Raw genomic sequence first — 16,233 nt, forward strand, 5'->3', positions numbered from 1 at the left:
TGCACAGCTGGCTGGATTTCTGAGTCATACTTGGAAAGAATCTCAACAGACTGAGCCTGTGTTTCGGGAATAAAGCACAATCATCTAAATTGTATGAATTGTAGTTTTCTTTGTCCAAATGAGTCAATCTCAAGGCCCCACGTCATTTTATGTGGCCCACGAGTGCTTAATTGGTCTTTAAAAAAAGGTTGTCTTAAAATGGGTCTATGTTGCTTCAAATCGTGCATTGACCATAAACTACATTTCCCACAATGCATGGCGATTATGTTACCCGTGAAGTGACGTCATCCTGCCACTAGATCGCAGTGTCCACATCAGTGTTTAATTAATGCGACAAGTGAGATTGGGCACATTGAGAAATATCCACAAATGATCTCAAAATGTCCAGGAAGCGAAAGATTGATGCAGACGGAAGGCTGTTTCATGAAAGATGGGAAGGCGAATATATGTTTGTGCTTCAAGGAGAAAAACCGGTATGTCTTGTGTGTTATGAGGCGTTGTCTGTCGTCAAAGAGTATAATCTACGTTGGCATTTTGAAGTATGCTAAAGTTAGTGTGGGAATACTCGGCCCACTCCGGGGAAGGACGGGAGGAGAGAAGGCGTTTCGTTGAGTCTTTTATTACTCTCACAACTGAACATACACACTTCAATATATTTATAGCTGTCTCTTCGCGGGTCTTGCAATCCACACTCCTGTGATACACCCCGCCCGCCAAAGTATGTGCATCTGCTCCGCTTGTGTCTCGGGACGCCAGCCTACTACCAGAGACAGAACCAGGTTACAAGCATGCTTTTATTGATTGCCCTGATTACCTGATTCTGCCCAGCTGTCGGATCACCAGCTGAGCCACTCCTCCCTGTTGTCCAGCAGTTGGCGCCCTAACCATACCCCACCGCCACAGTTAGCCTTCAAGAAAAACCACAAATTGCCAAAGAATTAAAAGGCAAACTGTGATCGCAACAGAATGTGTTCACAAAAGCCACAGCCAAAAACGATGCGGCAGTGAAAGCTAGCTTTATTGTGGCTGAAGAAATCGTCCGCGCTTCAAAGTCTTTTTCACAGGGTGCCTTTTTGAAGCAGTGCATGCTGAAGGTGTGTGAGCAGGTGTGCCCCGACCAGATACAGACTTTTAAAAATGTCAGTTTGTCAAGAAACACCATCACGGACCGAGTCAAGGAGCTAGCAGGAAACCTGTCAACACAGCTGGCCGAAGAGTCACGCAGTTACACTGCTTTTTCATTAGCTGTTGATGAAAGCACAGACAACACGGACACGGCACAGCTATCCATTTTTATTAGAGGCGTGAAGTCGGACCTCTCTGTCACCGAGGAGCTCTTGGATGTAGCTGCCATGCATGGGACCACAACGGGACGGGATATTTATGAAGCGGTGGTGAAGTCCTTTAGTAAAACTGGATTGCCCTGGGAAAAGTTGGTGGGATTAACTACAGATGGTGCACCTGCAATGCGTGGAGGACAAACGGGCTTGGTTGGATTAATGAAGGAGAAAATGCAAAAAAGTAACCCACATGCCTCTGATAACCTATCATTGCATTATCCACCAAGAAGCTTTGTATGGAAAGGTGCTGGGGATGGATAATATAATGACCACAGTCATGAAAACAGTGAACTTCATTCGGGTGCATGGCCTGAATCACCGCCAGTTCCAGCTGTTCTTGCAGGAGATTGGCTCAGAGCACGGAGACGTGCCGTACCATACAAAAGTGCGGTGGCTGAGTAAGAGCAAAATCCTCAAACGATTTTTTGAGCTTAGGGAAGACATTGCCGTTTTCATGCAGAATAAAGGAAAACCCCTGTCTGAACTGTCAGATCCAAACTGGCTGTGTGATTTTGCTATGTTATGTGACGTAACTGAGCATCTCGCCCAACTGAATCAGAAGCTGCAGGGACGCAAACAAATCATCACGCAGATGTCCGACATGATCACATGGTTCCAGCGTAAACTTGACCTATGGAAGTATTAAGTGGAACAGGACAATCTTGCCCACTTTTCTGTTTGTCAGAACATCTCGGCCTCAGTTCCGGGTGTTTTTTCATGTGCCAGGTTGGCTACCAAACTGAGTCAGTTAATGGATGAGTTTGGTCGCCGCTTCTCTGACTTCAGATCACAGCACTGGAGCTTTGCCATCTTTGCCAGTCCTTTCAGCACCGATGTCAGCAGTGTTCCTCATCACCTTCAGCTGGAATTAATCGAGCTTCAAAGCGACAGTGGCCTGAGAGCAAAGTTCCAGGATGCTGCAATCGAGGACTTTTACCGCCTACTGCCCCCTGATGTGATGCCACAGCTTCGACTTCATACTGCCCGTGTTCTGTCTATGTTTGGGAGCACCTATCTGTGCGAACAGATGTTTTCAATAATGAATCTAAACAAAACCAAGCACAGATCACGTATCGCTGATAACAACCTCCACGCTGTTTTACGGATTGCCACAGCACAAGAGCTAAAACCAGACATTGACACACTGGCCAAAGGAAAACGGTGTCAGACATCTGGCCAGAAAATAGATTGGTAAGCATTTTTAAAAACCTAATTAAAATAGACAGTAATATAATGTATTTCGACCAAGAATAAGAATAGTTCAACTGAGTGCAATTTAATGATTGTGCTTGCATTTTGTTTTGTGTTTGAACATGAACATGATCAATGAATTTACTCCTGCAAGGCTGTGTGCAGCCATTTATTTTTGTAAAATGCTACATCTGTCACAGATGTTCTTAGCAGCTGGTTGGTTGTATGTTATTCTGACCCTCTCGACTGTGTCAAAATTTTTTTTAACAAATGTAATGTCATAACTTGTGTTTTGATAATATTTTTCTTTATTTACTTGAAGAGTTTGATTGTTGATCAATGGAGTAATGTGGGTTTCTTAACCTGACAAATTCAAAGGATTATTGTTATAGTAACAGGGCAGCAAGAAAACACCCCTGTCCTAGAATGTGCCCTTTATATTTATCGATCAATCAATCAACCATTCAAAAAAAGTTATTTGTATAGCCCATATTCACAAATCACAATTCATCTCATAGGGCTTTTATTTAGATATTTTATATTTACGAGGGGGTCGTCACTGCGGAGGCCGCCATGTTTTTTACAGTAGTCCAGACTGGACTGGAGTTTTTATGACAACTGAAGGCTTCTACAGGTTCTTTGTCATGTTTGGAAGGGGAGGGTGAGGTGAGGGGTGTTCAGCTGCAACATACAATTTCACCACTAGATGTCACTAAATTCTACACACTGTACCTTTAATCTCCCTGGAATATTACACATCTAACGATGTCACCAAATGCAGGCGTGTATAAATATGTATAACCTATAGAAAATTGCTTGAAGCCTTGTCAAACATTCACTTTAAAAATGCTACAGTGTACAGGGTCAATGCATAAGGTGGGGGAGTTACACTGTCTGACAGTCTTGTAAAACTCATGTGATCTGTGTTTACAATAAATGCAATCTTGGCTGTTATTCTTTGAAACGTCAATCTTTTGTGTCTTTTGTCATCGTTCTTTGTATATATTGCAGTGAACTATGATCCTTTTCCCTCCATTTTACGTCAGCTGCCTGACAGAGCCTCTTACTGTCATTAACATTATTGTTTAACCATGGGGAGATTCTGTCGGTTGAACTCTTTTAACCTTAAGTGGAGCAGCCTTATTTAGCTGGGCCACATATGAAGCACCTCCTATGCAGCTTATGTCCTCTGAGCTAATGCAGTTTCACCATGAATTCAACTTATTTTTTCTCTTGTTGATTTGTTTGTCACCACCGCCACAACAGCAACACTGATCACCACATCACCAAATCTTTCACATGCTGCACAAGATTTATTCAGACTCTCCTGACTCGTCTCTCTACCTCTTTTGCTCGCTCTTGCTGACACACACACATACACACACACACAGCGACATTGGACACATCTGTAAACTTAGACTGGCTCAAAACAACATCATTTGGTTCTATATATATATACACACACACACATAAATATGTATATACATAATGTGTATTTATAGTGAATCATGCATATGCTGTTGTTCATTCTAAATGTAAAACTATCATAACCTCCTCCTTGCTTCATGCCACTGTTTCCCTAATCTCTTTGAGATATATATAAATGTGGACACACAAACAATGCTTGATTCTGTATGATCAACTGTGAGACACAAATATGATCAGATGCAAACATACTTAACATGGCCCTTCAATGCATCATGTATAAAGTGTGCATGATTGTCATATTGCCTGCTGAACACAACCTGCCATGCCTTAACAATAGTTACCACCATTGTTGGCTAATATGCTGTATTTTTGGGCTGTATTTGGGCTTTGTTTTATTTTTCCAGTCTTGATGACCACTCAAAGCACCTTACAGTACAGTTTTTGCCATCCACACATACATTCATACAGTGCATCTATGTGCAGCAACTCCTCAATGAGAAGGGGCGATTTTGGGGTTCAGTATCACATGAAATTACATTGAAAACTATATATATTGAATGGGTTGAATAGTTACCTGGAACACTCCATAAATTTGATATAGCCTAGGATACTAAAACGAACACCAAAACCTAACTGGAATGTTAAGAATTGTAGCAATTTATGCTAAAAATCAATGGAGAACTGTCAACAAATTGTGCTTATTCTTCTTTGCATCTGGCTTTGTGCTGGATCATCAATTTTTGAACCTCCATGTTCTCATCCCAACAAGCCTGGGCAAATGACTGAGTAGACACCAATCAGAGGTTGCGTATATCGATTTTCATTCATGATGTCATCACATAGACGTCTCAGAGAAAGTATTTTACAGTATTTTTAACAAAAATATAAAATATTAGGTAGTATTTTGATTAAAAATATCAATGCTAACATGGAAGAGGCAAAAAAAATCTTTGTCTTCACAAAGACAGTATTTGTGTTTTTCTTAATGAACTGTCTATGTTCCTATCAGTGTATAAACTCCTACTGTTCAAGACCTAATGCAAGACCTTGTAAGTGAACCTCAGATATCTTATCTCATTCATGTTGTTTAAATAATGATCCCATTTCTGGTCATCCATTATAGGATGTATAGGTATGGGTAGTATAGGTTTAGAATATTTGGTTGGATGTAAATGGTAAATGATCGAAATTTAACACTTTTTCTTGTGTATGTGCGCCTTAATCTCTTTTGTCATCCTGTCTGTCTTTTCTTTTTTAAATACACACATCACATCAGAGTTCACCTGTCTGTGACATCATAGCTCACCTGGCTAAATAATGTTGATGTCTTAATGACCCACACGTAGGAGTTATTTATATTTATTTAGTTATTAATTACTGGACATTCTATAGCTGAGCTCAGCTGTCACATATCTAATGTCTTAATTTGCTGGGCCTTGGAGTCCATCACTGACAGATCACTATTTTGACGGTCTAGAGAGGGCACGAATACTTGATAAAAGGCTTGAGTCATGTTTAGTCAGTGACTTGAGTATAAGTGATCAAAGTATTCTGTTTATAACACAATAAGCTTCATACTATAGTGTTTGATGAGCATCCCCACCCACCCTGTGAACTGCTGAGAGGTCAGAGAGCATAAACACACACAGGCTCAGATACACACCCACAAAGTCACACCCAAAGAGAACACACCCTGTCCCTATCACTCACAGTTACTAATTTACACATTTTGCAACATCAAGTAATGCAGCAATTCAGCATCCAAACCACCCTCCCAACGCATCCGCCTGGTTTTCCACACAGCACGCCCCTGACCCAACCGAGCCCCCTATATAGCTCTGTCAACTCTGTTCTTTCGTCCTTCTAACCAACGGTTAGCCATGGACACATTAAAGTTTCTAATTTCCTTCTTATGGATGTGTGGCTGCAGAGCAGGTGGGGCACAGCACAGGTGAGTCTGTCCCAAAGGATGATATAATAAATAACTACATGAATTTATAATTTATGAAAAATGTAATTATGCAAATCATTTCTCAGACTTTCTTACTGTCAGAATGTTCTGGGAGCATGGGGATTGTGGACTCACAGCAGCATTTCTAAAATCCTCACTGATGTCTTCTGTGTATATTTTTATTATTATGCTATGAAAGGTCTAGAGCGTTTTTTTTTTTAGTTTTTGGAGACTTAACTGTGCATACAATTAGAGAAAGGTTACAGGGTCACCAAGTGAAATAGTATGTGGCCTTGGTTGGTACACACATGATCAAAAAACATTTCAATTACGTTATATATATATATTTTCGTATAATGTTAATACTGTCCAACCACAACTACCTCCTTTTGCACCTCTTTTTGCACTATTTTGTATATTTTTTAACATTTCTTTCCTGTAAACATGTTTTATTTTTATTGTTATATTTTATGTCTTCTTTTACTAAATGCACCTTTCAGTGGTAGCTGCTGTAATTTCATCATGCTTCATTGTGTGATGACATTAAAGGCATTCTATTCTATTCTGCTCTATATCATTTATTTTTATGTCAGCTGACAGTAGTTCATGTAAAACATTTTATATTTCAAGTCTTACACTCTGGACTTCCCTCACACAACCATCAAGGTGTTTCTTATACTTTTTAAAATAAATTCAAACTTAGTAATATTTATATATTGATATCCTTAGTGAGCAACTGTGGCGCAGGATGATGAGCAGGTTATCCATTAACCAAAAGATTAATGGAGCTTGTAATGAAAAGCATGTTCGTTTACAGCAATAATTTGTTTCCCTTTTTTTTCATGGCAATTTTACATGTCTATACTATAACTTTTACTTCACCTTTAACTTGAATCTTGTCCTATGTATTCTCATCTTTTACAGTCTGCAGAACACACAAAGAGAAGATGGTAGGTTGTTGAATCTTCAAAACACATTCAAATCAAAATCAAATCAAATGTATTTCTTGAGCACATTTTAAAACAGACAAGAGTTGACCAAAGTGCTGTACAAGAAGGATAAAAAAGGATAAAAAAAAAGCAACATCAAAGTTAGTTATTGTCATTCTATAACAATAGAATGAGAGAAGATAAAACGAAAATGAATGAATATGGGCTATACAAAGTTGATTGATTGGTTGATTGATAGATCAATAAATATAAAGGGCCCCTTCTAGGATAAAGAAAACTACAATTCATACAATTTAGATGAAATAAACTAGTGAAAACATCATGAGGATTATTCTACATTCAATTTCTGCCAATAGTTCCCTTTCAGCTAAATCTTACACACTGGCCCTTTAAACTTGGAGTGCACAGTTTCTATTACATTGTCCTTGAGATGATGTGGGCTTTACCTCTGTACAGCTCCTTATCTCCACTATCAATGATAAACTATGATTGCCATATGTGTGTGTTTATACATTTATAAAATATATTTCATATATAACAATCATAATAACATCCACAGCAAACTCAGTCCTGTTAACTCTCATCACATTAGATACATTAAATTTGTAGTCAGTTGAATATAAGACGATGATAATAAGAATACTGATAACTCTGCAAAATATAGCAATATATAACAAACAAGACCAAACAATGTCTGTTTAAGTCTTTATCATAATAACCACCAATTGTTTGGTTGGTTAATGACATGAAATTTAATGACATGACATGAAATTGCTGCTCTTCAACCCTAATCCTGTAATATCCACTTGTCTTTGTCTCTGTGTTGTGTTTGTGTGTCTCCAGCTGAAGTGCTGACTTCCTGTGACTTTAACCAGAACAGTGAGCCGTTCTGCAGGTTCGTACAGGACCCCACAGACAATGGTGACTGGACCCGACATAAAGGTCCAACCCCAACAGTGGGCACCGGACCGAGCGGAGACTACCCTGATGGAAGTCAGTCCTGAACTTTATATATTCTTCTTTATGTAACTTTATATTCTGAACAAATATTTCATTTCTGTACATTTACTTTATTGACAGTTAGGCCATGATTAAGGTGAATTTTGAGTTCTAGGGTGGAAACACTGAATTTGGATTTGTTATCAAATTCTGTCTGCAGATGGATTCTACATCTACCATGAGTGTGACAATCTGTCTAATGGGCAGAAAGCTCGTCTGCTGAGCCCAGCCCTCTCATCATCGGCCTCTCAGATCTGTGTCGAGTTTCGATACTACATGTACGGCTCAGATTCTCAGAATGTGTTAAGGGTTCTGGTCAAGAGTCTCAGTGCAGAGGAAGAGGTCTGGAAGAAGACTGGAATCCAGAGTCCGTCCTGGCTGAAGAGCTCCATCACTGTGTCCAAACCTGGTAGTCAGAGCGTCACTGTGAGTGTCATTGGAGATGTTGCTTTGAAAATAAATAATGGAGACTGATAGATGACAGTGGCAAAGGGGGCAACTAACATTCGTTTGGAAATGTTATATATTCATTCAGAATTAACTGTTAAAGTTCTTAAATACCAAAGAATCTATCAACATTTGCGTTTCATTTAAGTCTGAAACTGTTTATCCTGACCAACTCTTTTTTGAATACTTATATTCTACACTACCTTTATTCAATTATTTGCCATTGTGCTAACACTGAGAATCCCACGTCTGCAGTGCTTTGACAGAAACTGAATTGTTTCCTAAATATATTGGGAGAATTGGAGGGAAAATTAGCATAAATTCTCATGCATATAGTTGCCTGTTTATTCTATTTTGAAACTGGTATAAAATTCAAATTTGTCATCAAAATTTTAATGTTGAGATACATTTATCGAATAAAAAAAACAATTTAACATCCTCTGTAATGCCTCTCCAATACACAATTAATATTCACAAAGATGGCTAGCTGTACAGTACAGTACAATACAGTAGAATGCAGCACAGTTCAGTACAATACATTGGTGAAGGGAAAAAAATAGTAGCAGTACAGTAGCGTACAATACAGTACAAAACAGTACAGTAGTGTAGTTTTAATTCAAAATTTTAAACAATTTCTACTCCAAAAAACTGGTAAAAAGAAAATGTGAATGAAGGCATGTTCAAGGTCCTCCTTCCATGCACTAAGCAACCTGAGACAAGTGACTATGAGCATTTATCTTGTGGCTTTAGGGTGATACATTTTCTCTGGTCTCTTTAGATTGTATTCGAGGCTCAGAGAGGCTTGACCTCTTCCTGTGATTCATCTTTGGACAACATTGTTATCACTGAAGGAGCATGCCCCTGTGAGTTTTCACACACGCACACAAATGTACACACACAAGAAATATTGCTTTCTCACCAGTGGATCATTTTGCCCACAGCTTGTGTTTCTAGCTGCGATTTCGACACTCTTGGTGACCTGTGTGGTTGGACAACACAAACTGAGAATAATGATGTGTTTGGCTTTGACCAGTGGATTGGACCAACAGATACCCCTGGAACTGGACCCGATGATGACTTCTCTAAACCTGGATGTAAGGGGTTCTTTTATGAGTCTGTTTGGAGATCATTGTAAGGAAGTTTGACAGAGTATGCAGTCTGAACACCCATTTTTTAATTTCTCATTTCTCAGTCCATTTTTTTAAAATGAAAAAAAAAAAACACACATTCACTGGGATTCAAACATGAATTGAATTAGATTCTCCAAAATCTGAACGTAAAAATGACTGTAACCAAACATGTTTGTGGTCATAACTCAAGAATTAATGCTCAGAGATAGATAGAATGATTTATTTAAAACGGATCAAGGTCAACTTTATTGTGAGATCATAATGTACTGCAAAACATTTCCATTATTCAACCAGAACTGAAAGGGAAATTAGCTGAATAGACTTTCAAGCATTCAGCAGTAATTCTAGTCTCAAAACCATCATGTAATAAAATTTAGTTAGGCAAAAATCAAATTGTGATGTTCTACTTTCTGCCAGATCTGCATCTAAAATCCTTCTTTTCATTTACCATTTTTAACCTATAACATGGAATGTGATATGAATAAGAACTTGTGGTATATACCATATTATACTGTAAACCAAATAGATACAATATGTAAATAAATAAATTATACTCATGAGTAAATGATGACAGATAACTTAACGTACAATAACCTCACCAGTGAATACACAGAAGAAGAGTCAATTGAAGAAGAAAAAAGCTTCTAATTAGCATTCACAAGTTTTGCCCTTTTGTTGTTAAATGCAATGTACATACATTATTGTAGCATACAGAATAAATATCTTATAGATAAACATAATGCAGTCTTTTTTATTTTGTTATTTTATTCTGAATGGCATTTATTTTTGACCATTCAATTTGTAGTTGGTGCCTACATGTTGTTGGATTCTTCTGAGGCTATCCCTGGAGTCAGTTCGCAGATTAGAAGTCCTCTATTGACCCCCAACTCTGGATGTCTGGAACTCTTCTTCCACTACTACCTGTATGGCACCAGCACCACCATGAAGATCAGTGTCCACACCATCACCACAAGTAAAGAAAACATGTATTATTATTTGCATAAGTTGAAAGAAATAAAAACAAGAAAAAATCAAAATAATTGTTTGGCTCTATTTACACAGGTGGAAGCATTGGACCTACTCTTTTTACCTTGAGTGGCAACCAGGGTCAAGGCTGGAAGCCTGCAGAAGTCCGCTACCTCGGAAGTGCTGCTATTCAGGTAAACATTAGTTTGTCTCTGTGTATCTGTATGTGTGTCCACATACCACCCCTGTTGTAATTACTGATAGAAGGAACAGGTATTCATCTAGCTACCTCTCTCCTTGTACAGTCACACCATTCACTCTTATTCATATTACCTGCGATCCTCCTCCAGTATCCCATGCCAAAATTCCAAACATTTTTAAGACAGGTCTACTAAGTGTATGAGATCTCTTTCAAATAAGTCTTTTGTGTTTAATGATTTTATTCTGCCACAGAGAGCAGAATGGCGAAATGTATCACCTCATTTAAGGTCTTCTTAAAACGCACTTGTATAGACTAACCTTCCTGTCATTCTCTATTAATGTAATATATTGTATTTATATATGTATTTATTTATTTTCCTTTCTTAGTATGTTTTTTACTTGTTATGCTGCTCTATTAAGACTGTTCTTGTAATTAAACTTTTATGATTCCTGTTTTTATCATGTAAAGCACCTTGTAAACCTTGTTTTGGAAAGGTGCTAAATGAATAAAGTTTATTATTATTATAACATCAACTAACATAAATAAATTAATGTGTTGTATATGTATTCCAGTTTGTGATTGTGGGTACCTTTGGAGAGACTCCTGAGACAGATATTGCCATTGATGCGGTGTGTATCATGGCCTGCAAAGGTGAGAAACTAACCAGAGGGAATTCAAGTTACTCTATACACCACCTGAAACACAAATTGGTTTAGTCAATAGCAGATTTTTTCCCCTATTTGTCATCTATTTTTCTTTTATAGCTCAGCCAACAACTCCTCTTCCACCAGTAACAACTCCAAGACCAAGTACACCTCAACCAACAACTCCAGGACCAACCACAGCAAAACCAACAACTCTTAGACCAACTACACCTAAACCAACTACTCTAAGACCGACCACAGCAAAACCAACAACTCCTGTACCAACTACACCTAAACCAACTACTCCAAGACCCACCACAGCAAAACCAATAACTCCTGGACCAACTACGCCTAAACCAACTACTTCTGGACCAACTACGCCTAAACCAACAACTCCAAGACCGACCACACAAAAACCAACAACTCCAGGACCAACTACGCCTAAACCGACAACTCCTGGACAAACTACACCTAAACCAACAACTCCAAGACCAACCACACCAAAACCAACAACTCCTGGACCAACTACGCCTAAGCCAACAACTCCTGGGCCAACTACACCAAAACTAACAACACCAGGACAAACTCCGCCAAAACCTACAACACCAGGACCAACTACACCAAAACCAGCAACTCCTGGACCGACAACGCCAAAACCAACAACTCCAGGGCCAACAACACCAAAACCAACAACTCCTGGACCAACTACACAAAAAACAACTACTCCTGGACCGACAACGCCAAAACCAACAACTCCAGGACCAACTACACCAAAACCAACTACTCCTGGACCAACTACACCAAAACCAACAACTCCTGGACCAACTACAAAGCCACCAAGTATGACATGTCTTTTGAAAGTTTTCCAATTACATCTTTATTTATTTCTTTTTTTCTTTCTTTCTTGTAAAGCAACCCATTCCTTTTCTTTCTTCTATACAGACCCATGCCCTCCTGATGCAGAGTATATAGATTGTGGCCCTGCTTGTATCCCCACTTGTATTGAGCCTTCCACCAACTGTTCTGGCTCCTGTATCAGTGGCTGCTTCTGCAAACCAGGGTTTGTCTTCAAGGGATGGCGCTGTGTGCCACTGGAGAAATGTGGCTGTTTGGATGACCAGAATAACTACTATGAGGTTATATGTTGGAGCTTATATTACAATATACTTTCATCTTTATTCTAAAAAATGTAATGACAAAATAATAAGTAGTAAACAAGGAGGTTGTACTATGAACTTTTACTGATACAGTACACACCATTATTGATTCTACATTAAATTTTGTTGTAGCCTGGCGAGATCATATTTGGAGATGGCTGCTCAAAGCTGTGTCGCTGTGCAGGGAACTATACTTTACAATGTGTTGATAACTCCTGTGACCCAACTGAAGAGTGTCGCAACATAAATGGTGTTGCAGGTTGCTATCCCAAAGGTAATAATGCCTCATAAATTGTAACTGTAGTTGGTGCTTGCAGCTTAAAATGTGTCATCTAAGTTTCTTATTTCTTATTCCATTAGCCACATCCACTTGCATTGCATCTGGTGATCCCCACTACACCACATTTGACAAACGCAAATACAACTTCATGGGCAACTGCAGCTATCTGATGTCTAAACCCTGCAACAAAACAGCTCTGCCATACTTTGAGGTCCATGCTGACAATGAAAATCGCTATAACACGCCCAGCATCTCCTATATAAAGGCCGTACATGTATATGTGTCCACGGTGAAGATCTCCATTCTCAAAGGTGGCACTGTGCAGGTAAGAAATGAGAGGAACTAAGACTCTTAAACTGGATCATACATTGAAAACAATAGTGTGACATCAGGTACTATCGTCATAACGTATCAACAATACCTTCACAGTTATTGATATCATTGGAGTATAATTAGTAATTGTAAATTCTATACATAGAGTTTTTAAAAATGCACTGTTTCGTCAGTAATCTTTCATTATGGGATTCCCAAATACTTTCCCCATACAGGTGAATGGGACCAATGTAAATCTGCCATTGACTCCGATCCCAAGTGTGTCTGTATTCAAGTCAGGAAAGCATTACACTGTGTCCATGAACTTCAGTGTGACTGTTCGCTATGATGGAAATCACTTCATGGACATCAAAGTGGTCAAAGAGTGAGTGAAACCTATTGTTAACGGATGTTTCTAAATGAATGGATAATCAGTTAAAATGCTAGTACTTGGTTGAATTGACAAACAATAGCTGAGACATAGCACATTACAGTTCTAAGCGAATTGTAGCCTTCACTTCAACAAATCACTTGGTATCTGATTTTCTTGTAATCTGTAGCTATCAGAATAAACTGTGTGGACTTTGCGGGGATTATAATGGAGATTCCAAAGATGACTTCCGTAAGCCAGATGGATCATTGACCAACAACGTCAATTACTTTGGACACAGCTGGAACACTGACCCACAGTAAGTATTGCAGGGATAGAAGCATACATTAATAATTCTACTGGTGTTAAAGGCCCCTGTTTGAATCTTGTGTTAATTGTTCATTTAATTCTTGTTATGTGCCAACTATATGTAAAAAAAAAAAAAAAAAAGATATATATCACAGTATTTTCTAATCTAATCTTATTCTTCCTTTTCTCTCCTAGTAAAACAGTTTAGTCTGTTTTAGTAAACAGTATTTACAATTTACATAAAGCCACTTTAATTTTAACTTACAAGCCTCCTACTCATCACTTCAACGTAGAGAATCCTCTTGGATGAGAAGTGAAACATCTTGTACGACTGATGATACCATGACCTGGATGACTGAAAGTCTTAACAGATTCAAATCGGTAACACATTATATTTGGGAACACATATCAACCATTAACTAGATGCCTGGACATTAGAGACATATTGGCTCTTTATTAGTAATTATAAAGCACATATTAATGCATTTTTCTTAATTACCTTATTCTGCAACTACTCCATTGATTAACAGTTTTCCCTTAATAACCTCCTAATTACTGCTTATTGATGGTAAGTAAGGAAGTCGTTGTACATGAATTACAATCAAGTGCTTGGATATGTTCACTTTGTGTGTTCCCTAATATAAAGTGTTAAACAAACATCATAATGGTTCTCAATATAAAGCATATTTGGGAGGCACATCCATTACTAACGAACTAGACACAGAGCTTCTCTAACAGAATGTTTGGGTTAACAGGTGTAATAAGAAACCCAACACAACCATCCCAGGGTGTGAAGAGAAGGAGCTCTATGAGAGTTCTGGATACTGTGGCATCCTGCTGGACAAAGACGGTCCTTTTGCTGTATGCCACCCTAGAGTCAACCCCAATGTAACTGCACACTCATTCACTCCACATATGCACTACACACAGATGTGAAGCTGTTCCCTCTGATAATGTGATTAATTATATTGTACACATATGATAAAAAACAAGAAGTATAATATTAAAACACCTCAGATCGAGCTCTGTGGGCCAAACAATTTAATTTTCTTTAATTTCATCCAAAGGAAATCCACATAACTAACTACTAGCAAAGTGGATTTGTGTTATATTGCACGTAAAAAATGTGGAAACCCTTCCACAAAACTCCTCACAGAGATTATTGTATGAATACAGAATGGACCAGTCACTAATGGCATATCATATGTTATTCCAATAATTTGTAAAATGAAATAAATGGTAAACTTTGGCACAACCTTCTGCAACATAAATGAGTGTACAAACAATTGACAGATAAACATTGCTAGGATAAAATGTGGGAACAAAATTAACTCAAAGCTACATGTGTCTTTAGAATTATTTTAAAGACTGTGTCTTTGACCTGTGTGAACTGGATGGAGCCAAGCCTATTCTCTGTGAAGCAATTGAAGCCTACGTCAATGAATGCCAGGACCGGGGGGTCAACATTGGAACCTGGAGGAATGAAACCTTTTGCCGTGAGTGTTAATTTAATGGATTTTTTTTTTTGTCTAGTCCACTCAAAGTGCTTTACAGTAAAGTTCCTGTCATTTACCCATTCTTACATCTTCTATCCCCTGAGCCACCCCATTAGCAGCAGTCCTTCTCATTCAGATGCAGCTTTTTGTGTCAGTACTTTGTAAATAGAAAAATATAGTGTCAGCATCAAGGTAATAAGGATTAACTCACTTCAGCAACAAATCACAACAGCCAAGCAATGCAGGAGATGGCTCTCATGTCTCCTTTGAGAAAAGTGCTGATGACTTTTCATATAACCAAAACATGTTTGATTAATTGAATTTACTTGATGATGGAAAACACAGGCACCACACTGCAGTTATTATATACATTAAAAATCACTGAGGATAAAACATTAAAGGCTGAAATGTAATTTCCATTGTTGTCCTCTAGAATAAGAAAAGCTGACCAAAGTACACAAACACACACACAAACACAAACACACACACAGAAACAATGAGGAATATGCAAACAATTTAAAATAACCATTGAAGTAGCTATTATGTAAGACCCGTCAACTACAGTGAAATGCCAAGGAGAGGAGGTGGGTGAGCTGTGTTTGGAATGTCTCGATGGAGACAGCAGTTCTGAGGTGGTGGGGCAGTTTGTTCCACAAACTGGTTTCCCTTGGGTTTCTGCCGAGCCCTAGTTATGACCAGCAGTGACTGGTGATTGGTCAGAGGACCTTAGAGACCTTGGTGGGTTATAGGGAATTAAAATTTCAGACAGGTAGGAGGATTAAGAGCGTAATAAATAAATAGCACTCAGATTATTTTATATCTTTTTTTTTTTTATGTAAGTAACATATTTATGTAAATGATTCTGGAATGTGTTGGATGTGATATAAGCCTTATCAGTTTGCTATGAGGCTTTTGTCATTTGATTTTATGGTGTTGCGATAAAAAGGTGTACCAGGAGATGGCAGCATTAACTTAACTCTTTGATTTTGACTTGGTTCGTATCACACATGCAGAAGGTGTTTGGACCTGTCCTAAATGAAAACCAGTCACTGTAGAAATAG

General features: G+C 38.4%; 2 protein-coding genes across 2 annotated transcripts in view; both read left to right on the forward strand.

Annotated features, from left to right (window-relative positions):
* The first annotated feature begins 577 nt into the window (after positions 1-577).
* LOC109637605 (general transcription factor II-I repeat domain-containing protein 2-like) lies at positions 578-3,378 on the forward strand. Its single transcript, XM_069518813.1, is given in 2 exon segments — positions 578-1,534; positions 1,536-3,378. Coding segments are annotated over 2 exon segments (900 nt in total). The 5' UTR covers positions 578-1,085; the 3' UTR covers positions 1,987-3,378.
* A 2,444-nt stretch (positions 3,379-5,822) lies between these two features.
* Positions 5,823-16,233, forward strand: part of zanl (zonadhesin, like) — a 32,482-nt gene continuing 22,071 nt past the window's right edge. The window contains exons 1-17 of the mRNA XM_020100060.2: positions 5,823-5,910; positions 6,835-6,860; positions 7,704-7,853; positions 8,020-8,285; positions 9,085-9,169; positions 9,248-9,400; positions 10,242-10,409; positions 10,499-10,596; positions 11,177-11,255; positions 11,369-12,088; positions 12,191-12,384; positions 12,538-12,679; positions 12,766-13,010; positions 13,234-13,382; positions 13,558-13,686; positions 14,432-14,564; positions 15,031-15,172. Coding sequence (XP_019955619.2) covers positions 5,840-5,910; positions 6,835-6,860; positions 7,704-7,853; positions 8,020-8,285; positions 9,085-9,169; positions 9,248-9,400; positions 10,242-10,409; positions 10,499-10,596; positions 11,177-11,255; positions 11,369-12,088; positions 12,191-12,384; positions 12,538-12,679; positions 12,766-13,010; positions 13,234-13,382; positions 13,558-13,686; positions 14,432-14,564; positions 15,031-15,172 — 2,950 coding nt within the window. The 5' untranslated portion in view covers positions 5,823-5,839. The remainder of the gene's footprint in view (positions 5,911-6,834; positions 6,861-7,703; positions 7,854-8,019; positions 8,286-9,084; positions 9,170-9,247; positions 9,401-10,241; positions 10,410-10,498; positions 10,597-11,176; positions 11,256-11,368; positions 12,089-12,190; positions 12,385-12,537; positions 12,680-12,765; positions 13,011-13,233; positions 13,383-13,557; positions 13,687-14,431; positions 14,565-15,030; positions 15,173-16,233) is intronic.

The sequence above is a fragment of the Paralichthys olivaceus genome, chromosome 22 (assembly GCF_024713975.1).
Source record: "Paralichthys olivaceus isolate ysfri-2021 chromosome 22, ASM2471397v2, whole genome shotgun sequence".
NCBI lineage: Eukaryota > Metazoa > Chordata > Actinopteri > Pleuronectiformes > Paralichthyidae > Paralichthys > Paralichthys olivaceus.